This window comes from Corapipo altera, unplaced genomic scaffold (assembly GCF_003945725.1).
Source record: "Corapipo altera isolate COAL_440 unplaced genomic scaffold, ASM394572v1 2b, whole genome shotgun sequence".
Lineage (NCBI taxonomy): Eukaryota > Metazoa > Chordata > Aves > Passeriformes > Pipridae > Corapipo > Corapipo altera.
Genome location: NW_020884874.1, coordinates 7,529,524 through 7,553,091, shown reverse-complemented (window position 1 = coordinate 7,553,091; position 23,568 = coordinate 7,529,524). Strand labels below are relative to the sequence as shown.

The following is a 23,568-nucleotide window of genomic DNA, read 5'->3' as shown; positions in this document are numbered from 1 at the left end:
AAACACATGCACTTCTTTGTAATCCTAAGGAAAACACTGATCACCTCTGTTCGACAGACGACAATTTCTTCAACCATAAAACCAAGACCTGCAAATTAACATACGCATAATTCTGCCAATACCTGATGTTATTCACATGCATAAAAATTTATATGATTCATCCTGCACATACTTTAGAAAGCGACCATATTATTCAAATTTCTGGAGTATGATTTATCATATCATTTGAACAATTAAATTCTACATTGCATCCTACATTTCTTCATAAAATAATAGCAGAATTTAGGCTGTTTCAAAGAACAATTTCAACGCATTCCTTATTCAAAGATTTTCACGTACGAAATCTTTAAATCACATACTGAGCTGGTTACAGAGAGCAAAATGACATTAAGGTCAATGACAGACAAGCTAATCTGAGCAACAATGATGACAAAGTAGCTTTTATGTACATTAAATTATTCCATATAATGGAATTGACAGAGACATTCCCTAGCCATCTAAAAACTTGAAAAATGAATTATTTTTCTAATTCATGTAAATTACAGTGATGTTAAGTGGTAGCTCTAATTAAGGGTTGTTTTTTTTAAAGGCAGTTCTTAACTGAAAAGAATCCAGATAGGTAACAGATATATAGCCAGTGTTTCTATAGAATTCTAAACACAGATGCAAACAAAATTACAGCTACAGGGACAAGGTAAGCTAGTTTGCTACTTACAGGCTAATCTTTGTCATGACTGTTCTGGCAGCATCCAAACTCTTCAGCTTCGAGTTGTCTAAATCCAAATTTGTCTGTCTCTCAGCTGACGGACACAGGTCTCCATTTTTAATCCCATCAGTATGCAAGAAAGTTCTTCCATCCGAACCATTACCATGCTTTACAGCCTTGGTCTCATTTCTGCCTTCAGTGAACACCAAGGTATTGTCTTCTGTCTTAGCAGCCAGAGTAACTTTGGGACACTCCAAGCTGTCTTCCCCAAAAGCCACAGGAATAGCTCCTTTTTCCACTGAAGTTCTTTTTGTCACTGGGTTATTCTCTGACAATGCCAAAGGTTGCCTTTTTGAAGAGTAATCTTTTACCTGACCCTTCAAACCAGTAGGGGAAATGGGTACAGCATCTGACTGATTCTTTTTATATGATCTTCTCCTTGCAGAGGTTGTGTTTGAGACCTGCTGCTTGCCTTTGTCAGTTTCACCTTTAGATGCCCCTTTGTGAGCAGATCCAACTTTCAGGTCCTGATTATTACCTGATGAAGAGGAACTCCTTTCAGGAGTCTGTTGAGGAGACCTCACTTTTCTTTCAGAGTTTATTATCTTGTCCGAAAACACTTCAGAAGAGATATCATCCTCAAAACCAGATTCTTCTCTTGCAGTAGTCTCAGTCTGGTTTCTCTCTCCATTTGGAATGTCATTAGATGACTGAGACTTTCTCCTTTTTCCAGATCTTTTACTAGCAGATTTTTTATCCATTGTGTCCAAATCACTACAATTTTCTTCTGATTGAAGAGTCACAGGTTCATTAAGGAGCTCGTCTGTTTTTCTCAGATAGATATCAACTGTTAACACTCTAGCAGAATAGGGGTGTTCACTGGCTGCAGATTCCAACTCGTATGGCAAATCCTTTGGTTTTGCATGCCCAGGCTCCTCAGACACCCACGTGTTCACAAGCTGCTTGTGGCTTAAGATACTCTTTTCCAAGTCTTCACTAGACAAATTTCTCAAGCTCTTTATGAAATCTGGAGTTGTGGAATTATTTATATCTGTGACAGACTCTTTCTCCAGTCCCAGGGTTTCCACATTCAGGTTACTCTCACAGAAGGAGTTTTTAATAGTTTCACTGCTACCGCTCCAATCTGCTGACCACTCGCTGTCAGAAGAGACTCCCCTACTACTCCATTCTGAAATGGTATCGTGATACAGCGGTCTTACTTCCCCGCTGAAATTATATTCCTGTACCTCAGAAACAGCACTTACGTTTCTCACTTGGCTGTGTACTTGAGGAGCTTCATGTCCTTCCTTTAGGTGCCTACAGTATACTGGCTGCGCTCTGTGAGGAGAAACTGACCTCTCCCGTCTATGATGTGAAGTGTGTTCTAATGAACTTTTGACGTTTTTCCTTTTCCCTGTACCAAACAAATTTCCAAGTATTTCCAAAACCGGTTTCTTTTTATTCTCTTCTCTGGAAGAATCTGGAAGGTGTGAGGTGGACTATAAAAACAAACAAACAAACATTTGGTTAATGTCAAAACTGTTTCTATAATATATTTGTTTGTATTAGCACCACCTATAAATTAAAAGGACACAGTAGTGGAAACAAAACAGCTTGCTGAACAATACCAGCTCTCAAAAAAGAACAAGAAAAACAATTGAAATTTCAAGATGTTTCTGCATCTTTTTGCCTGAGTTTGTTTACAAATAAACTCATCTTGCCTTATGATAGCAGCACTATATGGCTCAAATCTCAAACTTTTTCACAATTACTTAAAGTCACCCAAAATAATACAGAAAAGCATCCTGGTGTCTGCAAGACCAGTATCTTTTTGGTCAGTTATGCTTGGTCAAAATTTTCCTTAAAAAAAACAAGAGTGGGAAGTTTAACTTTCCTCTCCATACCGGCTGAGTCAGTTTTGACACTTGTGCTAGCAAAGAATAGTTTCAAAGGCATAAATTGTATTACAAATTCATACAATTCTCATCAATGAAGTTCAATAAATACTTGGTTGTGTTTTGGGCTAGAAAACCCAGAACTATAAAAGCCACTGCATCATCCAACGAGCATTACTGGGTCAAATACTGTCCTGGATTACTCGTGGTGAAGTTTTGCCTTACAACTTCTAATTAACATGGTAAACAGGAAACACGCAACAGCATCGCCGAGTACACATGCATATTTATATTTTAATATACTAGCCCTTTTTACATGCCGGTACGATGAATACTTGTTTTGAGACGTCTGTTTCAAAACACCGCGAGTATTTTCTACGCTGGCGGATCAGATCTCCCGAGGAGAGCGGGTCCCCTCGACAGCACCGAGGCTGCTTCGGCGCGTTTCACACTTGTTTCTTGCTGCAGACGCCGAGACCGCCTGGCACTGCCCGGCGTGCTCCCGGGGCCGAGCGAAGGCCGGCCGGTGCTGAAGTCCCCGCGCACTCCGCGCAGCCCCAGTTTTCTTGCCCGCAAGTGCGGCTGCGGAGAACTAGCCTGGCATCACCCCTCCGCAGGAGTCACGACGCCTGGCCCGCGCGTTACCAGGAGGGCGAAGCCTCCCGAGGACGCCGCGGTCCTTCCCCGTCCCACGACGGGACAAGCGGGAGGCAGGCACCACAGAGGACTTTACCCGGCCCTGGCCGCGCCGCATCCTCGCCCGGCTCCGCAGGTGCGGGCGCCCTGCCTCACCTCCCCTCCCCGCCGAGCGAGGAATCCCACCGACGGCCCGACACTCACCGCCCAGCCCGGCTCGGTTCGACGCCCCCCGCCGCTACCCGCGCAGCTGCCCCGGCGCCGGCCGTCTGTGCGCTCCGCTCCGCCCCGTCCCGCCCCCGCCCCCGCCCCGGCCGCGGGCAGCGGCTCTACCTGGCCTGGCCACCTCCCCCGGCCGCGGAGGGAGGGGTGGTGGCGCTGGACCGGCCCCCAGCGAGGGCTGCGGAGCAGCGGGAAGCGCGGGCGCCCTCGGCCACGGGCGAGGCCGTCGAGGGGGCGGCGGGGCGCGAGTGGGCGCCGCGCCCCGTACGTGCCCCAGCAGCCCGCGCTGCGGCTGCCGCCTTGTTATTGAGGGCAAAACGCCGCCCCGGGCAAAACCGACGCCCTTTGATGTTGAAGGAAAAGCACCGAAGGGCGGAGGCGGGTGGTTCGCGCTGCCGCCGCCCCGGCGGGCTGCAGTGCGGGCTGCCCGGCGTGAGCCAGCGCCTGGGCCAGGACACGGACAGTGCTTGGGGAAGGGACAGCGCGGCCCAGGAGCACCGGTTTACCCCCTCCCGGCACGGTGGCTGCGGGCGCGGTGTCGCCGCCGCCCCCTGCGACGGATGCGGAGCAGGGGGGCGTCTGGGGTGGCGGCGATCCGGCCTCCCCCCGACCCAGACTCTCGAAGGTGCCGAGCTCCGGGGGCTGGCGTGGCTCCCTCCAGCCCCAGGTAGTTCTGGGGCCGGCACCGCCCGGCCGCCGGGGCCCTCGTGAGAGATCTGGGCTCAAAACCCTGCAAGGAGATGAACCCCCATTTTCCACCTCGCCGCGGCGGGCGCGGCTGCCTGCCGTCTGTGCCTGCCTGTCCCCGCCGCCTGCCCCGGGCACACCGCCCGCGGGCCGGGGAAACGACTACAGGGGGCCGCGACGGCTGTCCCCGTCCCCGGCTGGGGCGGCGTGAGAATGACTCCGCGGCCAAATGGTGCCGGCGCTCTCCCCAGGCGCTCAATTAGTATTTAATGTTTAATGAATGCTCAACTAGTCCTCTTCTAATTAACGCTTAATTACTTATATGAAGTGGAACAGCTTCAACAGGAAGGACCATGCAAGTCTCACTTCGGTGCTTCTAAAGGGCCCAGTGCGGAGGCGGGGGAGACATTGGGTCAAGCTGCCTGCAGCTGGCCGGGCAGCCCGGCTTGTGGTGTGTCTGGCCCTCCGGCTACTGAAGAAAATAAGAACCTTTTTTTACACAGTCACTTCCTCCTCTGGATGAAAAAGCGTTATGTTAGTTCTTTTTGCTTCATCAATAGACTAACGTTTGACCCCCTGTTCTAAAACTCCCCCAAGCATGAGTTGTGAAATAAGGTCTTGGCTTAGGAGACCCCTACAGAGCCTACTTAATGCCAGCGAGGCTTGCCTAAGCACACGATAAATACTGAAAAACGTGAAGAACACAGAAAAACCTAAATTGGGGAATAAGTAGAACTGTCTTATCATACTGCAACCAAACAGAAATCCATGGGAACCCTTGTCTTTGTCTATGTTTCTTAAACAGTGTTACTCATTCAACTGATATGCAAATATACTACCAACTAAGTGCTGTGTCCTCACACATAGCACTTTACCATCAGCAGCCTTCAAATAGGCAAATCTATGATCATGACCTTGAGATTAAGTTTTTGGGCTGTTGGGGATTTTTTTTTTTTTTTTGAGATAGTGAAATAATCTGTAAATGAGAAAGCTGTTTTTTCCATCCCTTTGATAACTTCTTTCAACGAGTAGAACCAAAACAATTAAGTAAAGAGCAACATTGACGGCTGCATTAAGTTCATACAGCTCAGACAGGTAAAGTGCTTTAGTGATAACAAAACCAACTATAAATTTCTCTATTAGATGCAACAATCATGAGTAATCCAGTCAAATTACGATCTAATTTCTTATTCAATGTATCTATTGCCAGTCCTAACTCATTATAGGGAAAGGATAACACAATAATGAACACTGCTAGTTAAAAAAAGGCAAAAATATGAAATTTTTAACCTTAATATAAGCCAATAAGGAATGAGTGATGCTAATTTGTCTGAAAATTTATAATAACTACAAGTGTGAGGAGGTTGTCTATATTGTTCATATTAAAAACTCATGAAACACCAAAATAGGGGAAATTTAACTTCATTATGGTGTCAATCTATTTATATATATTTACATCTAACCATATTAATATTTGAGTGTGAAATAGCTGTCAGCCTTCTAAAGTAGTTGGGATTACATTATCAGCCTGACAGCCATTATTACACTTGCAGTCAAGTTTTTGGGTTTGCAAGATTACACTTGGAAAAATTAGCTATTTGAACTATGGATCTGACTTTCTGTATTCCCAGCCACTGATTTTCATAAAGTCCATGGGAACTTAATTATCTTCGAGACGTCTACCCCTTTCAAATATAGTTTAAACTGTCCAACAAGTTCAAAAGGTGTTGGAAGTGAGGAGGGACAGCCAGCCAGTCCAGTCACATAAGCCTTGTTTCCTCAGGGAACAAGGCTAAAGATTTTTTCTTGATCATGAAATAGCTGCCCTATGTAAACTGTTTTGAAGTAATTTCTTCATACAAAGTACCTTAATTATATACAGCTCTTTCCAAACACATGAAAGGCTGGGTACTTGCCCTGAAGAGCTTGTATTTTAACTCAGATAAATGCAGGTGAGCCAGTATTGCCAGTGCAAGAGGGCACAGAGACCGAGCTTCTCAAGAGACTGCAAAGTGGGGCCCAGCCTGACAGAGCACAGCACAAGAATGCTTGACTTCCAGAGCACCACACAGAAATGTTTGATTTCAGAAGGCAAGAATTCTGTATCCTTGCTCTGCAGATCAGGCTTCTTCAAGTGTTCTCAGCTCGAGCATTCTTACTGCTGAGACATTAGCTGTTTGAGAAATCCCTGATCAAAGGCATTGGCAACTGAAAAAACTAGAGGACTTGCCTATCCATTACTTGGACAGCGTGGAGGAACCTTGTTTCAACCACACTGTATGAATCCTTAAAGCCGTGGTCTAATCTGAAAGCAAAATGCCGCCCTCTTAACCAAGAAATGTAAATCTTGTTTGTATTTATATTCATACCTGTTTATGTTAGCATTAAAATATTTCCTCTGTTTTTGGCTGGGGTTTTTTCTCATTAGCTATTGTAAGTTGCCACAGCCAAACCCCTAATTTAACAATGTAATTAAACATGTGCTTTGCTGATCTCCAGTGGAGAGAGAGCTACTGTGATTTGTTGAATCAGAACTTCGGGCTGTGTCTTGAGGGATCAATTGGATGTTATTTTCTTAGATGAGTTCATCTGAGTCAGCTGAATATAAATGAAAACACTTCTTAGAGCACACATTATAGAAAAAAGTAGTATTTTTACCAGTCATTAGCAACTTTGTGGTAACTAATAGGTGGTAATATCTGGTGTAGACAGTTCTTTAATTTAAACATTTATTTTTAGCACATGTTCACCTTCAGAGGGGGGGAAAAAGCAACAAACCAGTTAGTGAAGAGTAAGTTGGAGCTTCACTAGAAGGTCATAAATAACTGGATTTCAAGTAATATGAAGACCTCTGAGACTGTTCTATCTTCAACAATTCTAATAAAGTAGGATCCCTAAAAGATCATGCTGGAATGCCAGTAACTTTGAGTATCTTTAAATCACAGTATCGTAATTCACCCAATCATGAGAAACAGAAAGCCTCAGAGTTCTAGCAGTCACATGCCATCCCAAAAAGTTCATTAGCCAAAACCATTTAAATAAATTACCTATTACTCTTCAGGCTTTAGCATTCTGCAGACTGAGGCTCAAATATCTAACACTAGCAGTGCCAGGCTTTCTTAGGTGGAAAATTTATATTGCTGGACTATTGCTGGCACAATGTGCTGTAAAAATATTAGTAGAAAAACTGGAAGGAACAATGTACAAATCAAAGCAAGAGAGAGAAAAGTCTGAGAAGTACAGTACCCACTCAGGTCTCTGTTTCAAGTCCTACAGAGGGATTTCATACCGCTTTCCTACAGGTGAGTGCCATAGCTACTGACGGAGAGAAAGAGAGAGAAGGACAAGGAGAAGGACGGGGAGGGAGGGAGTTGCAGATGGAAATAAAGGCTTGCTGCTTTTGCTTGTGTTCATCTTTTAAAAGCATGGGAAATAATATACTTCAAAAAATTTGACCTTAATTTTTTTTGGTGGTTCACTGAGGGGAAAAAACCAGTTATATTTTAACCTAAACAATTTCTGAATTAACCACTTATCTTGCTGACAGTCAAATAGACTTGAATTACTTCAATTCACTATAATACTTCTTCCTTGTTTATGTTGACCCTTCACAAAGCCACAAAAGCAGGAGTTACTATTAAGAAAGTACGACTTACGTTATTTTAACTCCCACACTGCCTTCTTCGAACACCAGGAGTTTGGCATATACTCTTTAAACTTTTTTTTAGCATTTCTTTTAAATATATTATATTCCAGGTTGACTGTGTCCTCTTCAGAGTAAGAGAAAGAAACACACTTTAAATTTAACAAGTCCACTCTAGCATGGAATTCTCTCCCTGCCTCTCCTAGCTCTTTGCCTGCTATGCATATAGAGGATATAAACAGCAATACCTGGGTTCTAAAAAACTTCAGCTTTACCTAAACTCTCTATGAAGGGAATACATTTATACAGATTGAGGAATTTACCTGAATAACCAAGGGGCTATAAAAGTGAGACTGTTAATAGTCATATTTTTCCACAAAATATATTTTCTATTAAGTCACAACATTTTAGCAAAGCAGTTCATGTCTTCAAGAAAACAGGACCTGTCTGCTTTGAATTTATTTTTTTAACCAGAAAACAAAATTTTTAGTTCAAGTGTACACTGAAAATTGACCATTTTTGCAACAGCATATAGATTAACGATAACACTGAGTCTGCATGTTCAACGAATTTTTTAAAAGGAAATAATTAACTGAAAAAGCACAGATAAATATAAGTAAGTAAAAATAAGTAAGTATAAATCCCATATTATTTCTTAGGTGACAAACACAGACATTTAGATATTGTATGTATTAAAAAACAGCAAAATTGAAAGAAACAAATAATGCAGAATCAAATTAATGGAAATCTTTCGAAAAAGCTCAGAAAAGACAAAGAAGCATAAAAATTGAACAGATCCCTACATGAGTATTTAGGAAATGAGTGAGATAATAAAGAACAGGCATGTCAGAAAAGGCATGCCTGCTCCCATCTGCTCTTCCCCAGAGCTAGTTATTTCCATATACTAAAATGTTTCCCCCCTCCCCTTCTGTCAACAGGAGCATCTGTCAGTTAAAGAGACGCTCTATAAAGCTAATGGAGATCAGTTAATTTTATGACTTAAAAAAAGTAATTGTGTATTAACCTAAAGATTTCTGGTGTTTAAAAACAGAAAAAAAGTGTTGTTTGCCTTACCATGATGATGATAATTCTTTCTGCCGTTTACAGAAGAATAAACAAACTATGGTGTGTGAGATGCAGCCCTGTGTGTCACTAACCAAACCCTTTTTCTTAGCTATCCTCCCACGCTTTAACCCCTTCTTTCTTCTGGCAGCACTCAGGTAAAAACAAGCAAAAAAAGGAAGTAGTATCTGACTTGAGCCTTTCCAACTGATAAGTCATTTGGCAGACAAATTATAACTAAGAAAGGGGCTCAATTAAAAGATAGGAGAAAGAACTGCAGAAGGCTGGCAGCAAGTCGTTCAGTAAGCACCTCTACAGAAGCAGAGAACCTGTGGCAAAGAACTATGAAGTTAGTGTTGGGCAAACGCCTTACGTGCATTAATTAACATGCAATACTAGAGCACAGATATGCAAGAGTAGGAAAAAATATACCACACACGTTGGTTCTCACAGACCTGGTTACTGTTTTCTGATCCACATTTAAGATGGCCAAAGGAAAAAAAAAATCACTTGTGCTGTTATTTAGAAAGAGACTGATTTATATAGGTATCCTTGGTTCTTCACTGTCCTGGGTTGGTATATTAAGCCTGTATTTTTCTAGCTACCTATGGTAAAATGATCCTAAAAAGGAACTTGAAAAAGCAGAAAAGAACTAGCACCAAAAGCAGGAGTGGGGATTATTCAACAGTGAAGAACAGAGAGAATATTTAAACTCTCCTGAACTTGGAAAACTCCCAGAAATATAATTATATGTAAAAAAATAGCATTAACATAAATTATTGCCCTTGTAACTCTTTGTGTTTCAATATAAGTGAAAGTGAGGAAGTTTGATATGAGTTAGCCTCACATCTTCACTTTCAGGATTTTGAGTCTTGCTGCTGGATCAGAGCTATATCATTAGATAATCTTCTCAGTGTAAAGATTCAGCAAGACCAGCTCGTTCAAAGTAAACAGTGAAAATAAACACATACTACATGTGTTTTGTTCTAAGAGAGAGGATCTTAAAAGTACTCTTTCTGTTGAGCAATAAAGGATAAATGGCAAACGCATTTTGGAGGGGAAGAGAGGGGATTGGAAGTTTTTTAGGTCTCCCCAAACCATAAGCCGCAACTAATAAATGTAACCCCTTTTTTTAATTCTGAATGAAATTCAGAATGATAAAGAATCTGTTCCATAAGTGGTTTTGATTCACAAGATTGCTTCCTTCTTCGTTTGTAGGTCTCTCTTCTGTTTTGTGAAAGTGTACAGTGTCCTGTCACTAACTCTAAATGGCATATACTGGTAAGTATAGATTTAACATAAATTGCCTAATTTAGATCTAAAATTTACTGTAACACTTCCCAATTCCTTTTAGATTAAGTATTTATGTATAATTACCAGAGATAGGAAATAGGATTTTTTTTCCTGCACATCTGAGAGTGTATGTATGAGAGACTAAGCTGTCAATCACTGGAAATCAGCTCTTTCCTAAGCATAATCAATCTTGATCTCTTTCCAATGCTTTCACACAAAATTGCTGTCAATAAGAGCTCCACAGTCTTCAAAGTATATGACATTTGAAAAAGTCTTGCAGCATTACAATAAATGATTATGAGACAAAGAGGAAATAATCCTAAGGAGACACATATATTATTTTCAGTCTTTGCCAAACACAGCCCTGATATGGCTACTCTGTGCTGGCTATCTGAGCTGGCTTTTCCTGGCCATCTCTACATGATGCTGCACGTGGCCTCACCTCAAGTCCTGTGTGCAGTTTTGGGTGCCACAATATAAGAAGGATATAATGCTATTAGAAAGCATCTAAAGGAGGGCTACAAAGATAGTGAGGGGACCAGAAGGGAAGGCTTATAAGGAGCAGCTGAGGTCACTTGACTTGTTCAGCCTGAAGAAGAGGAGACTGAGGAGAGACCTCATCACATTCTACAACTTCCTTATGAGGGGAAGCAGAGGGGCAGGCACTGATTTCTTCTCTCTGATGACCAGTGACAGGACCTGAGAGAACGGCATGAAGCTGTGCCAGGGGAGGTTTAGGTTAGGTTAGGAAAAGGTTCTTCACTTACAGGGTGGTTGGGCACTGGAACAGGCTCCCCAGGGAAGTGGTCACAGCACCAAGCCTGCCACTGTTCAAGAAGTGTATGGACAATGCTGTCACAGGCACATGATGTGATTCTTGGAACTGTCCTCTGCAGGGCCAGAAGATGGACTTCCATGGTCCATGTGTGTACCTTCCAGCTCATGATATTCTATGATTCTATGTAGCTTAAGAGCAAGGTGGGATTTCTAATATGCTCCCATGCCCAGTGTTTCTGGTCAGCTAGCTCTGAGTGCTCAGCAGATGAAGGATACTGACTACCTCACCGTTTGCTTGCACTAGGTAGGAAACCTAGCTCTTATCTGCAGTTTTAATTTAGTCTAGGGAACATATGCCTCAGAATTAGTTTAAGTGACTAAAACAACAAAGTGTCCTTCAGCAGCTCTTGTAACATGTTATGTAATTTGAAATTTACAAAACTTGAGATCTTTTCATTGAGTAAAGCAGATAGTATGCAGCTATAAATGGAAAACTAAAACCCTTTTGCTAGCAACTCAAGGACTTTCCCCACGTCAGGTGCAGTAGAATACAGGCTGTCACGGGCATACAGGGCAAGAGGCAGAAAGCCACCATTCTCAGCACTGTGTTACTAAGGTGAGGAGGTAAAGGTATAAAAGCATAAAAACAGTAAACAAACTGCAAATTGGACTACTAGTCTGACCAAAGCAAAATTTCATAAACAATTGCAGTGAACTGCATATTTGACATGCTTGCTTTGAAAAGCTGATGTGATAGTCTTGTGACAGAAAAAAAATTACCTTATGCTTACGACTCTGAAAACCATTTAGCAGGATGAAAAATGACAATATTTAGTCAAAGTGTATTTTAAAATGAAATTAATAGAATCTCTTCTCCATAGAAGTTCTCATTAAATAGATAAAAATCATGCAATGTAACTCCTATTACACATTATGCCAGGGTACCATTTTGTACCTTTAAATACACTGAACCTTTCAACTTAAATATGTCTCAAGTCAACCCCCCAATATGAAGGTACCCAACATAGCAGCTGCTTTGGAAAATTTTGATTTGATAGTCTATGTGCTTCAAAGAGCCCTTTTATGAAATGTATGAAGTGTTTACACTCCTTGATAACTTCTTTGATATACAGATTTTTCATCATGTACAGATGAAGAGTTTAAAGTACAAGGAACTATTATTATTAAAATACCTTATCCTGACCTCATAAAAATTGGCTGGACACCTCATTTTACATTTGAATTAATGCCATAATTTAGCCTTTATTCTAAATAAAAGTGTTCACCTAAGGCTTCCAGAATTCACTAAAATTATTTCTTATAAAAATTATTACAGAGAATTGCCTTAATATTGGTTAGAATAAAGTTTATAAAACCAGGATAAAGAAGGTGAGAATGACTCCAGACCCACTGGTTCCCTGCAGTGCTGCAGGTAAAACCTAAATCAAGTGGCATAGTCCCTCAAACTCTTTACTAATAATCCCACAATTACATCCATATCGCAATATTCTCCATTAACCAAGAGAAACTTCTAAGAGGAAATGTTTTAATGAAATGCATTTACATTCTCAGGTGTGTTTATTTTAGGCTCCAAACAAAACTAATAATTATATAAAACATTAAAATAATTAATACGTTTGTCCAAAAACCAGATACATTATTGTTCCGAAGAAAAAGATATATATTTTTCTGCTATTACATATCTTTTATTACTGACACATCACATTACACCACTGAGCACTCAAACTACTAAATGTTAGGTGCTAAAGAGATATAACTACAACAGCATTTAAATCTCACTACTATTATTTGTGGATAATTGGATCAAAATTCTAATTCCTAAGTTCTAAGACTTCAGGTCTTACCTCTAAAAATATATTTCGTTGATTAGCAATAATGCAAGAGGGAATTGAATCAAACTGGATGAAACTGTACAGTTCAGAAATACAAGATTTCCAGGAAATGCCAAGAAATACACAGAATTACTGATTTTGCACTTGAATTTCTGAAGATATTAGTTTGGGCGAAGGCCAATCCAACATGCTTTATGATTGGCTTTGATGTCTGTGGCTTAGAAAAAAATCATGACAAAGGTACGTCTAAAGCTAACCCTTAAAAACATCATGATTAACCAAACACAGTTTTAACTACAACAGTTCTAGTGTTGGCCTCAAACTATTTTAGATACTTTCTAAATAAATTATGGTAAAAACACTCCATTAGAAACTTTTGGGGTCCCCTTTGCATAAACTTACTCCATTATTTGTTGGTGCTTTGGCATGTAGGAGGGAGATGGTCATCAGCCATGAAAACCTGGTAGACAACAAGTGTTTTCTGTAAGTAGAAAGTAGGCATGAACCTTCTCTCTTTTGTTCCTAACCTACCGCGTTCCTCTCATGCCTTCTTGGCACCTGGTGGGAAAGGGTGGGAAGACAAATCTCTCCTACTCTGTATGATTTTGTTTTAGCTACCTACCCTTTTTGTCTGCAAATGACTCCATCTTTTTGTCTCTTCTGCAACTCAGGCTTTCCCAGCCGGCCATATGATGAACCTGACAAGTCTCTTTGGTTTCCCAGCTGTGCACAGGACTCTGGAGAGCAGCCTCCAACAAGCAGGGTGAGCTTCTGTTTTGCCGGGCACCCACTTGGGAAAAAACCCTTACAAACCGCCTATCCATTTTCATGTTTAAAAAGTGAGTTTCTTTTTCAGGTCCAAGAGTCAGAAATTTATCTGATAAAAACTAAGTCTTACAGGCCAAACAAAAAACCTACCCTCAGTGTTTCCAGAAGCAAAACAATCAAAACTCCCCTGAAGAAGAGGGAAGGGGAATATCCAGAATTACTACTGATAAGCCTTCTAAAATCACAAGTTTCCCCAGATGAAATACAAAAACCCTAAACAGATCTTGATGTTCTTTTTATTTAAATTCTGGCTGCTAAACATTTATGGTGTAGTTTGTCAGATTTTTCAGACTTTTTAAAAGCTACACTTTTAAATCCCTATTTTCCTCCTAGACAATTAAAAAAAAAAAAAGGAGGGGAATTGTAAAGATAGGAGAGGAAAAGAGGATATATTTTTATTTGCATGTCATAATGTATGATTCAGAGGAAATTATGATGTCAAAGTTCCATTATAAAAAAAGCAATATTTGTAGTGCAAAACATTGCATTCCATTTAAATCTTTAGATATTGCTTGCACCAAAATAAACTCAAAACTTACCTGGTGAAAAACTGCCCACTGTGATTTTGAAAATTATATGAACAATGCTAGTTTGTAGGAATGGTAGATTTCTTTCACAATCCCTAAATCTTACTCAAACAGTAGTTTGGGCGATTTTTTTTAAGTGGATCATGCTTTGCTTTTGCAGATCTTGAGCCATGGCTGATCAAGTGCTTGTTTTAAGTGGATAAGTGAAGGAGCATTCCAGCTTATTCACTGTAACTGGAACTACAGAGCAATAAATTACACATATATGTATACGTATACACATTCCTAATTGTCATATGCATTATATAGCTTATAGAGTGGCAAAAGTCTGGTCAGGAAGAATGAACTATTAGTAAAAGCTTTGTGTTGCAACATTCTCAGATCTGAGGGTGCTCAGATGTACTGTGCATATGCTGAGCCACCTGGTCACGTAGCATGGCAAAATGGTAATAGGGTCACACCCAAGGAGAGAGCAGAGCTAGCTGCCAAGGTCCTGAAAACCATTCCAACGCATTGCACAAGTGTGGAAGTGGTACAAGAAAAGCATGATGCAAAACAGTGTCAGCTCTCCACAAAGATCACTCCACACTAGCCCAGTGTGGAGGACAGAAACACAACCCCTGGTGATTCAAAGAGCAACTTCACAGGACTGTATCCACCAAGGAAAAGAGAAGGGAGGATTATGCCCTTTGGGAAGAAGGCAGTGAAGTGCCTGGTGTCATCCTACAGAAGAGTTACATACTAGCGTAAGCAACACCTGTGCAATGCTATGTAGCTCGGGTGTTTGGCATGATGATACATAAAGGTGGGGCAGATAAAGGATGGTCACTGATACTATTACACTGCCTGGTGCACACTCCCATGTCATCATTACCAGAGCCATTAGGTACTGTCCACGCTTGATCACTGATGACAGATCTCCTTAATAATTTGCAATGCGTGAATGGTTCATTGCCTTCTCTGGGCAATACCACACTGAGTATGTGGCTATCCACATTATCTCACTCATGCAAAGTGCAGTAGTGTGCCAGTTTGATAGACCTTTTATTTTGACACTGCTTGGGAGACTGTAGTTTATTCAGCAATCCAGCCCTGAAGACCTCAGCACTATCACAGTCCAGGAACACTGTTCACAAGACTTAAAGCCTAACATTCTCAAACAGAAACAAATTTTCATCCATTGCTTCCACTAAATTTGTTCAGAGCATTATATGGAGCATGCAATAATTAAGATGAAATTTGATTCCAGACATAGCTCAACATGAAGACTATTCAGGATTCAAGTCCAATGTTAAGTTGAACATAACCTTTTTATACTTACTTGCATCAAGGCGAATGTACTGAACTGCTTAGGAGACTTGTCCAAGTGACAACTGTCTTAAGGTTACCAGCCAACAGTAAATACACATAAGCTATCTGATACAAGTTACAGTTTTTTGGTTTGGGGGTTTTTTTAACTGTATATATAAAACCCCAACAATATCCTCAATATACTTTGTGAGTACTTGAAAGATGTCTTTCAGAGTAAGAATTTACTGGTATTCCTATTCTGCCTTCAAGTATGTTCTAAACAGGTGAAGGGAACCTTCTAAACTCAGTACATCCACTGCCATCTTGAGTGCCAAAGTGTTAAACTACAAGACAGATTCCTCTTGCACCAATATTCCAGGACCTATGTTCCTTCTACAACAAGTAACTCCATGCCATCATCCCTCCTGTCTTTTGCACTTCTCTAAGGCCCATGTTCGTTGTCAGCTGTGGTCCTGTACACCTACAATCAACCACAGCATAAATGCTCTTCTATTAAACTCACTGAAAAGCAGCAGAAATACAAGAGGAAAGGATGTTTTCAAGGTCTCTCAGAACCAGCCAAATTAACTGGACATAAAGTAGATGCAATTTTTAGGAAATAATAGAGCTGGTGTCCTAAGCCATATTGGAAACAGCAAAATGAAAACCTTTATAAGTTAATACTGAAATGAATTTGTGGTTCAAATGGGGATAAGAGGAATAATGAGCTGGGAATATGGAAAAAAAGTGGACTGACAAGGGAACTGCCATGATGCCATCAGTCTAGTCAGCAGCCAGGTATTTTATTAAGCAGAGGAGTGATTTTGTTGAGCAATACTCAGAGAGGTTTTGTCACGGATAGCTGAGAATGTCTCTTGTGCTGTAATTAGCCATAAATTTCCAGACTTTCTGGAAGATAAAAGGACAAGCAGGTCTTTGGTGAGCTGTGTTACAAAGCCAAACCATAATAATCAGATAGTTTTATAGTGGACCTGATGCCTGAGTTTTTTGACATTGGGACTTCTCAGAATTTTGGTCTCTGCCTACACAGTAAGTACAACACTGCATGTATAACTAGTTGCTTGGATCTTCTGTCTTCAATATTAGCAAATATGGCTGAATTGAGGGCACCTGTCATTTTCTTCTATGAAAGAATCCTGGTTTTGCATACAGACCAACTGCTGCAGTCTCATAAATGCTTGCCATGTCCTGGGAAATCTGGGAAGAATGACGCTTAACCAAAGGTTTATATCATTATGGATACACTTAACTAAGGAATTCTTAATTCTGTCATGTGTCTCAGACAGATCAATCATGTTAGAAAAACAATTCTACTATGAATCACTTACTCTTCTGGGGATGTTCTTTGAAAGACATAAAATAAACCTGACTTACAGCAGAATCCTAGAAAAGAACAAACATTTTATCATGTAACTGTAAATTACAGAAACTGCTTATTCAGTCTTCTAAATACTTCTAATTACATATTTGGGTTAGTTTTCTTTTCCTATCTGCTGTGAATTTAATCTATAAATAATTAATTGTTCTTGCTTTGCGGTTTTGCCTTGCTCTGGTGCAATCTTTTTGGTCTCTCCTCTCTGGTATCCCTCTTGTCCCCTCTCCTTCTCCTATTGAGGCCGTAACAAAAAACAGACATGGATAAAGCAATGGACGTACAATTATTGCAGCCCAAAAGCAAATGGGCTTGATGAACACAAATTCATTTTACATTTATCTTTCCATTTTTCTTTAAAGCAGACATGATATCTATCAGCCTGAGAAGCTTCCCTAATGGTGACTTACAACTGCAGCTAGCTGTCCAAGTGTCCTGGTTCAGCATTCCTACAGGTACAACAGTACCCATGCACTATTAAAAGTAAATTGCTTGTATGAGGGCTCTGTACTTCTATAGTTTTTAGTGTTAATGCTGAGAAATATTTATGTTAAAAGACAGTACCATATGTTATTAAAACTGAAAGAATTAACAAAAATGTAGTTCAGTCTTCCACTCTTATTTAGCACTGTTCTTTAGGAAGAGCTCACCTACATGTGGGATCTTGCTAGCAGGTGGTATTACACAAAGACCATCTGCAGTCAATTTTGCTTTGTTTCCATGATTCTGAGCACCTTTTTCTGTGAAATGGTAAACGTTACTTACGGTAGCTAACACTGTCCTTATGTCTCTAGATCATGCTCTTAAATATTCTTGGAAAATGCTTTGATAGAAGCTATCTTCATATTATTCCCCCTGTACTTTGTGAGGTTGAATAGTTACCATGTCATTTCAGTTTACTGGTTTATGACACTACTCACCAAATACCGTGGACAAGTAATTTAAGATACACGGGCTTCTTGGAACACAAGTGCTTTCTGGAGACATTACTGTGACTTAAATTGTCTGCATTTAAATTCTGTCCCAGTTCTGTATTTTCTGGCTTCCACAATGATTACTATTTAGTGCTATTTAGATTCTGTTTGTTTCTTAATGGTTGTGGTGTTGTCATATTTTTAATTATGAACTGCATATTTATCAACTAAATGATTCTGAAAAAATACTTCTGTATTAATCATCTCAAATTATTGCAAAACACAGCAAGACTCAGAGCTAAGCGTCTTTAGAAACTCTAAAAGTTTAAAGAACAGAACAAATTAAATATTTGCTAATTTTATAAATCCTTCGTCAAGACCTTAAGAAATGCTGGCATGGCTAGGGCAAAATGAAGCATTCTTTTTCCCTTCCCACATTTCTCCACCCTACTCAACTGGTATGGTTTGAAAATTTGATTACTTCCTCTCCGTGAATTTTGAAGGAAAGACTTCAGTGTTCTTCTCCTATGAACATCACCTTCTTGCCCAAATCATGTCATGGTTGCAGCCCAACAATAGGAACAAATTGCACAGAAAGGATAGAAGGAAAAAAACCACAACAACTTGGATAAATTATAACAATGATTATGTTTTCCTACACATTTTAAACCACAGTAAGGAATTACTGTGCTGGGCATCACTATAACATCCTGTTAAAAGACATATAGACAATGAATAATGTAGCTGTTCTGAGTGTTATCAAAAGCTCTTATGTGATCCATGCTTCACCATATCTGATTTTTGTCCATTCTGTTTATAAACCATTCTCTTCAATTCGCACAACTACATCAAAAGAGCAATCCCAAAGCCATGGCTTATGAATAAGATTCCCCAAAAATCCTTCAGTTCACGTATACATTTAAATATACATCCAAACATATGTATCTGTACACATGTATATATATAAATGTAAATAAAATTGCTATATATATTTTAGCTTATAAAAATCTTTATTGCTGTATTTTTTGATTGATTTAAATCAAAGAAATGTATTTATCCAGATTTCCCATAAATTAGTGCACTAGAAGCACATAACATATAGGTGACTCTCATAGGCAGACCTGGCTATATAAAAAATTTAACAGTTACACTTTAAATTTAAAACCTGGGAGGTTACTCTCTCTTATCTGTAGGAATGACTATGGGGAGCAACATGACTAAAAACTAGCCCTAGCAGAGAGAGCATAAACATGACTAACTGAAAAGGGAGTAAGTGAATGCCAGCTTTTTGTGGGGATTATCCAAGGGATTTTGAATTTATGCATCTACTAACAAGGGGGAACTCCTAGTATGATTAAAAAAAAAAAAAAAAAGAAAGAAAAAAGGAAAATTATTCAACCTGTTAAGCCTGGGAGGGAGGTGGAAAGTTTGACCATTATTTCAGGGAAACAAGGTATACTTGGAGAAGGATGGTGGCTGGAACCATCATACAGTAGCAAATGAACTGTCTGCACTGAACACATGCTCTCAGTGAGGTCTACAACACAACCTGAGTGACCCTTGCTATATTTACCACACAGGGAATAACAGTAATTTCACCAGGTAAAGAACGCAACAGTTATACTGAAGAAAAGAAAAAGAAAAATTACAACAGATCACAGTGCCTCATTTTATACCAAAGTTGAACATAAGTGTAGTTTCGCAGAGAAAAACTATGGCAAGAATCCAGATATCCAGCACAGCACTGAGCTGGCTTTTTCCCCAGTTTTTTTTCAGGTAATACAGTAAAACTTTGTCCTGCTGCAACAATTTCGAGCAGTATAGGGAGGACGTATCTAGACTGTAAAAGAAAACAAAACCAAACGAGGAAGAAGCCCAGCCCCCTGCCTCACCCAGGCCCATCTCAGGTGACTGCCTTTCTATACCTGCCCTTGACGTCAAAAGAAAAAAATGCTTCAGTCATATGATTTCCCTTCCCTTTCCCCCTTCAGTCTTTGCACAAGTCAGGTTTGTGCTCCGAGATTGTGGGGGTTTTTCTCCTTTGCCAACACCAACACCAGGAAATATTCTCAGCCCCTGTATGACTTACTTCATAGGACCTTGGCTAAAAAGTTTTTTTTAGCTTTCTGATTCCAAGATGGAGAAGAATGCCTTCTCTTCTTTCGGTGTCAAGTTTTGGGAGGAGATCGGTTAACCACTGAAAGGCCTTATCTACTAAAAACTGTGGTGAACCTTAAGGCAATGACTTGCTCTCCTCAGGGCAGGCTCCTCTCACCTGTCCACGAACTGATAACTTTGTTGTCTGTTACTTTGGAAATTGGCTCACCTGCTTTCTCACTTACTTGGTATTGAAGATTATCAAATGACAATATAAAATGCTTTGTTTCTACCATTTAAACATCAGCCTGGGAAGTAATTTAGTAACCCCATGAATCCTAAATAGACTTTAGGTTTTGCTATTTCTTGAGAAAATAAACCACTGTAAGGAAAAGTGTATGAGGACCTGGGCTGGATGTCTTGCTAACATTTCTCTGAGCAAGGTAGCAATGAAATTAAAGAAGCAGATGAGGAATCCTAAAATGAAAATATCCTACACCTTGATGAACTATCATCTTCAAACATGACCTAGAAGAGCAGAAGGAATTAGGCATCTGCATATCTGCTGTGTCAGGAATATGGCAAAGGCAGTGATAGAATAAACTCATTTAATCCAGTAATTTGACACAGAATCAAAATGGGCTTCCACAGCCACACCTGGGTGTTATAAGTACTCCACCCAGTTTCCTTCGATAAATATTCATGTCACAGAACTGAATCTTTGTGTGAAAGGCAGTGGCTGTGTTCAGGGAGCAAGTAGGTGTGAGAACTCTTATCTAGATGGAGAATCCTGAGAAACCTTCAGACAGGTACCTGGTAATAAATCTGAAAATGTGACTAATCAACACCTGAATATAAGAGGAGAGACAGCATTACAGTACACAGATGTGTAAAAAAAATGTTTAGGCCTAAGTATCTTGCATAGAGTTTTAAAGTCTAGATATTTGTGTTCATTATTCCTAATGCAAAGGAAATGTACAAATAATGAAGCATTAAGAACTTTCTTTTCATTCACTCATTTTACTATCAGCAGAAGCCAACCTAAATCTGAAATTATTCTCTAGGGGAATAAATGCCTCTAACGCCTATTTGTCTTTAACTACATAATTTAAGGTCATTTGAGTTTGCCATATCACAGGTAGGAGTCCTTCTCCCTTGGTATTTTGTCACTATTGAAGCTGTATGACTGCAAAATATATATTTACCTGTGATTTGATCCTCAAATTGAATTATTACTTATCCAAAGAGAATGGAATAAATCAAACATTCAGGAAGGTGTTTCTTCATTCATAGTGAGAACATTGGCCACATTGTTTTATTAATTAAACAGTCTAAAAGATATCTACTTCATGCAGTACAGGCTATATGACAGCTCAAATAATCTTCAGTGTGAATCCACAAAGACGTTCTAAATATAAACAGGAATCTAATCAAGCTATTTTCCTCTCATTTGCAAACAAATCCAAGGACACCAAATAGTCCTATTTAGCTCCACTGAGCAAAACTTGATTGTGCAAATGCAACCAAGGATGCAATGCATTATTTGGGAAAGGGAAAAGAAATGAGTTTTAGAAATCTAGAAATAGTGTATTTTGCGGATCTAGAAATTATTCATCCAGAAATTATTTCAGGGGGCTTTTTAATATTTAATACTGTGTTATCAAACATCTATTTGCCAAAATTCCAAAAGAGAAACTGCTAACCTTCATTTTCGTAAAACAAATATTTTGCACATTAAATAGTACAGGACTAGAAAAGTCAAGAATCTCACAGAATCACAGAATATTCTGAGTTTGAAGGGGCTCACAAGGATCATCGAGTGAACTGAACCCGAAAATTAAATGTATACTCAAATTTGTATGATTTTTAATTTTTCAAAGACTCAGTTACCTCCAGTGATTTAATAAACATATGCTATTTATATATTTGATAAGTACATCTCTCTTTCATTGTTATATAGCTGACATTTTTGGTTGTTTAAATTGGAAGCTCACCATAAGCAAAATTATAAATTCCAGACAACCTTGCAAAGGGAAAAAGTGGAAATATTTGTACAAAACTAGAAGTACATCTGAACCAACACCAGAGACATCTGATGAGAAAACAATATTGTTATAGAAGGATGTCACTCTTTTCCTAAAAAATTATGTGGTGAGTGGAAGTATTTTGCCTTATAATTTGGGCAACGCAACATTTACTCCCTGAGCAACGCTATCAAGCAATTGATTTAATCATTATTTAATTTCCTGCTGTTTTATCACCAGTATTTACAGAAGTCAAACAAAAAGAAAGAGAAATAAAGTTGCACTGTATGTCAAGAACAGTTGCTGCGAAGTACAGGAATAGGTACAATGAAGATCTGTGAAACAATCCTGGAAGAAGATGAAAAGGGAAAAACAGGGTATATTATGATAGAAGCTTATTATACACTAGTTAATTGGGTGGAGAGAAGTCTGGGTTTTGATCAAGCAAAGGAAGCATCCAAAAGGACCTTATGGCTTTAATTACTTCCTGTATTTTTTTTCTGTTGGAAAATAAATACAAAAAGGAGACAGTCCAACAAGTTCTTAGAATATGCTGGAGACAGCTTTTTCTTCAGAAGGTGAAGAAAACCATTAAGGGAGTGGCTATTTCAGATCTTCTGCTGACTAGCAGGCATGAACTGGCTGAGAGAGGAAAGCAATCTAGGTGACAGTGAACTCCATCATTTAATAATCACTACTACAAAAAGAAAAGGGAAAGAAGCAACATAAAATTACGTTTTTATTTCCCAGAAAACAAAACCAAATGTTACAAGCTCCAGAGACTGATAAGCAAGGTTTCTTAGGAAGACTGTTTAATTAATACAAGAATGTACGAAAGCCTGTCTTAGTCATTGCTGGAGTCAGCTCTTAATCACCCAAGGTAAAGGGAATAATATGAATTAGGCAAAAACAGAGGATAAAACAAATTAGGCTGTGTACATTAGTCTGCAAGACTCTCACTTAGTACATTTACCTTTGAAAGGCTTATGAGCAGATTTCCGTAGAGAGAACTGCAACAGAGAAGAGCCTGATGCAAACAGCTTATGTTTTGTAATGCACCATTTTCTACCGCTCTCCCACAAGAAATGCTGAGGGAAGGCAGGGCTTCATTAAATCCCAATCCCCATAAACCATCTGTCATCAGCAGGTGACTATGCTATTACAAACAGTAGCAGATTATCCTAATACAGAAGAAACTGCTGAATTCACACACACACACCACAGGCAAATTCCTTGATTTTTATGATTTATCCAACAATCAGACCTTTGTGTTATACATCAAAGTATAAAATTATGTGGCCTGGTCTCATACACTTTTAGAAGCTTCATTTAAAAGGTTGTAAATGTTCTTAGTACAAATGGATTCGTTCCAAGTTAGAGAACTGACACCCCAACAGTTTAATTTAGCTATAAGTATGAACAAATTATTCCAAAAGAAGAACAAAATGCCAACTCAGAGCTCAATAAGTAACAGTTGAATTCTACCATTCTTAAATTTTCACTGAAAAATATCAAATATCTACTTGCTTTTCTAGAAGTCCTTGCAAGTCCATCCAAGACCACAATATGGTGAACAGCATTTTTTTTCTGTTGAAAAGCTAATTCCCCAGCTAGCTCTACTACAATGAAAATGTCATCCCATCACAGTAGTGTGTCATTTTGCTGTTTTGTGAAGAACTGATACCTTTTTGTTGGATGTTTCAACAGTATCGATAGAACTA

The 23,568-nt window shown here is 39.4% G+C and overlaps 1 protein-coding gene across 1 annotated transcript in view; it reads right to left on the bottom strand.

Annotated features, from left to right (window-relative positions):
• The window catches only part of CRYBG1 (crystallin beta-gamma domain containing 1), a 45,006-nt gene extending 39,206 nt beyond the window's left edge, over positions 1 to 5,800 (bottom strand). The window contains 4 exon segments of the mRNA XM_027632187.1: positions 716 to 2,205; positions 3,442 to 3,532; positions 3,534 to 4,175; positions 5,763 to 5,800. Of these exon segments, the coding sequence (XP_027487988.1) occupies positions 716 to 2,205; positions 3,442 to 3,532; positions 3,534 to 4,175; positions 5,763 to 5,800 (2,261 nt within the window).
• Between the last annotated feature and the right edge of the window lie 17,768 nt (positions 5,801 to 23,568).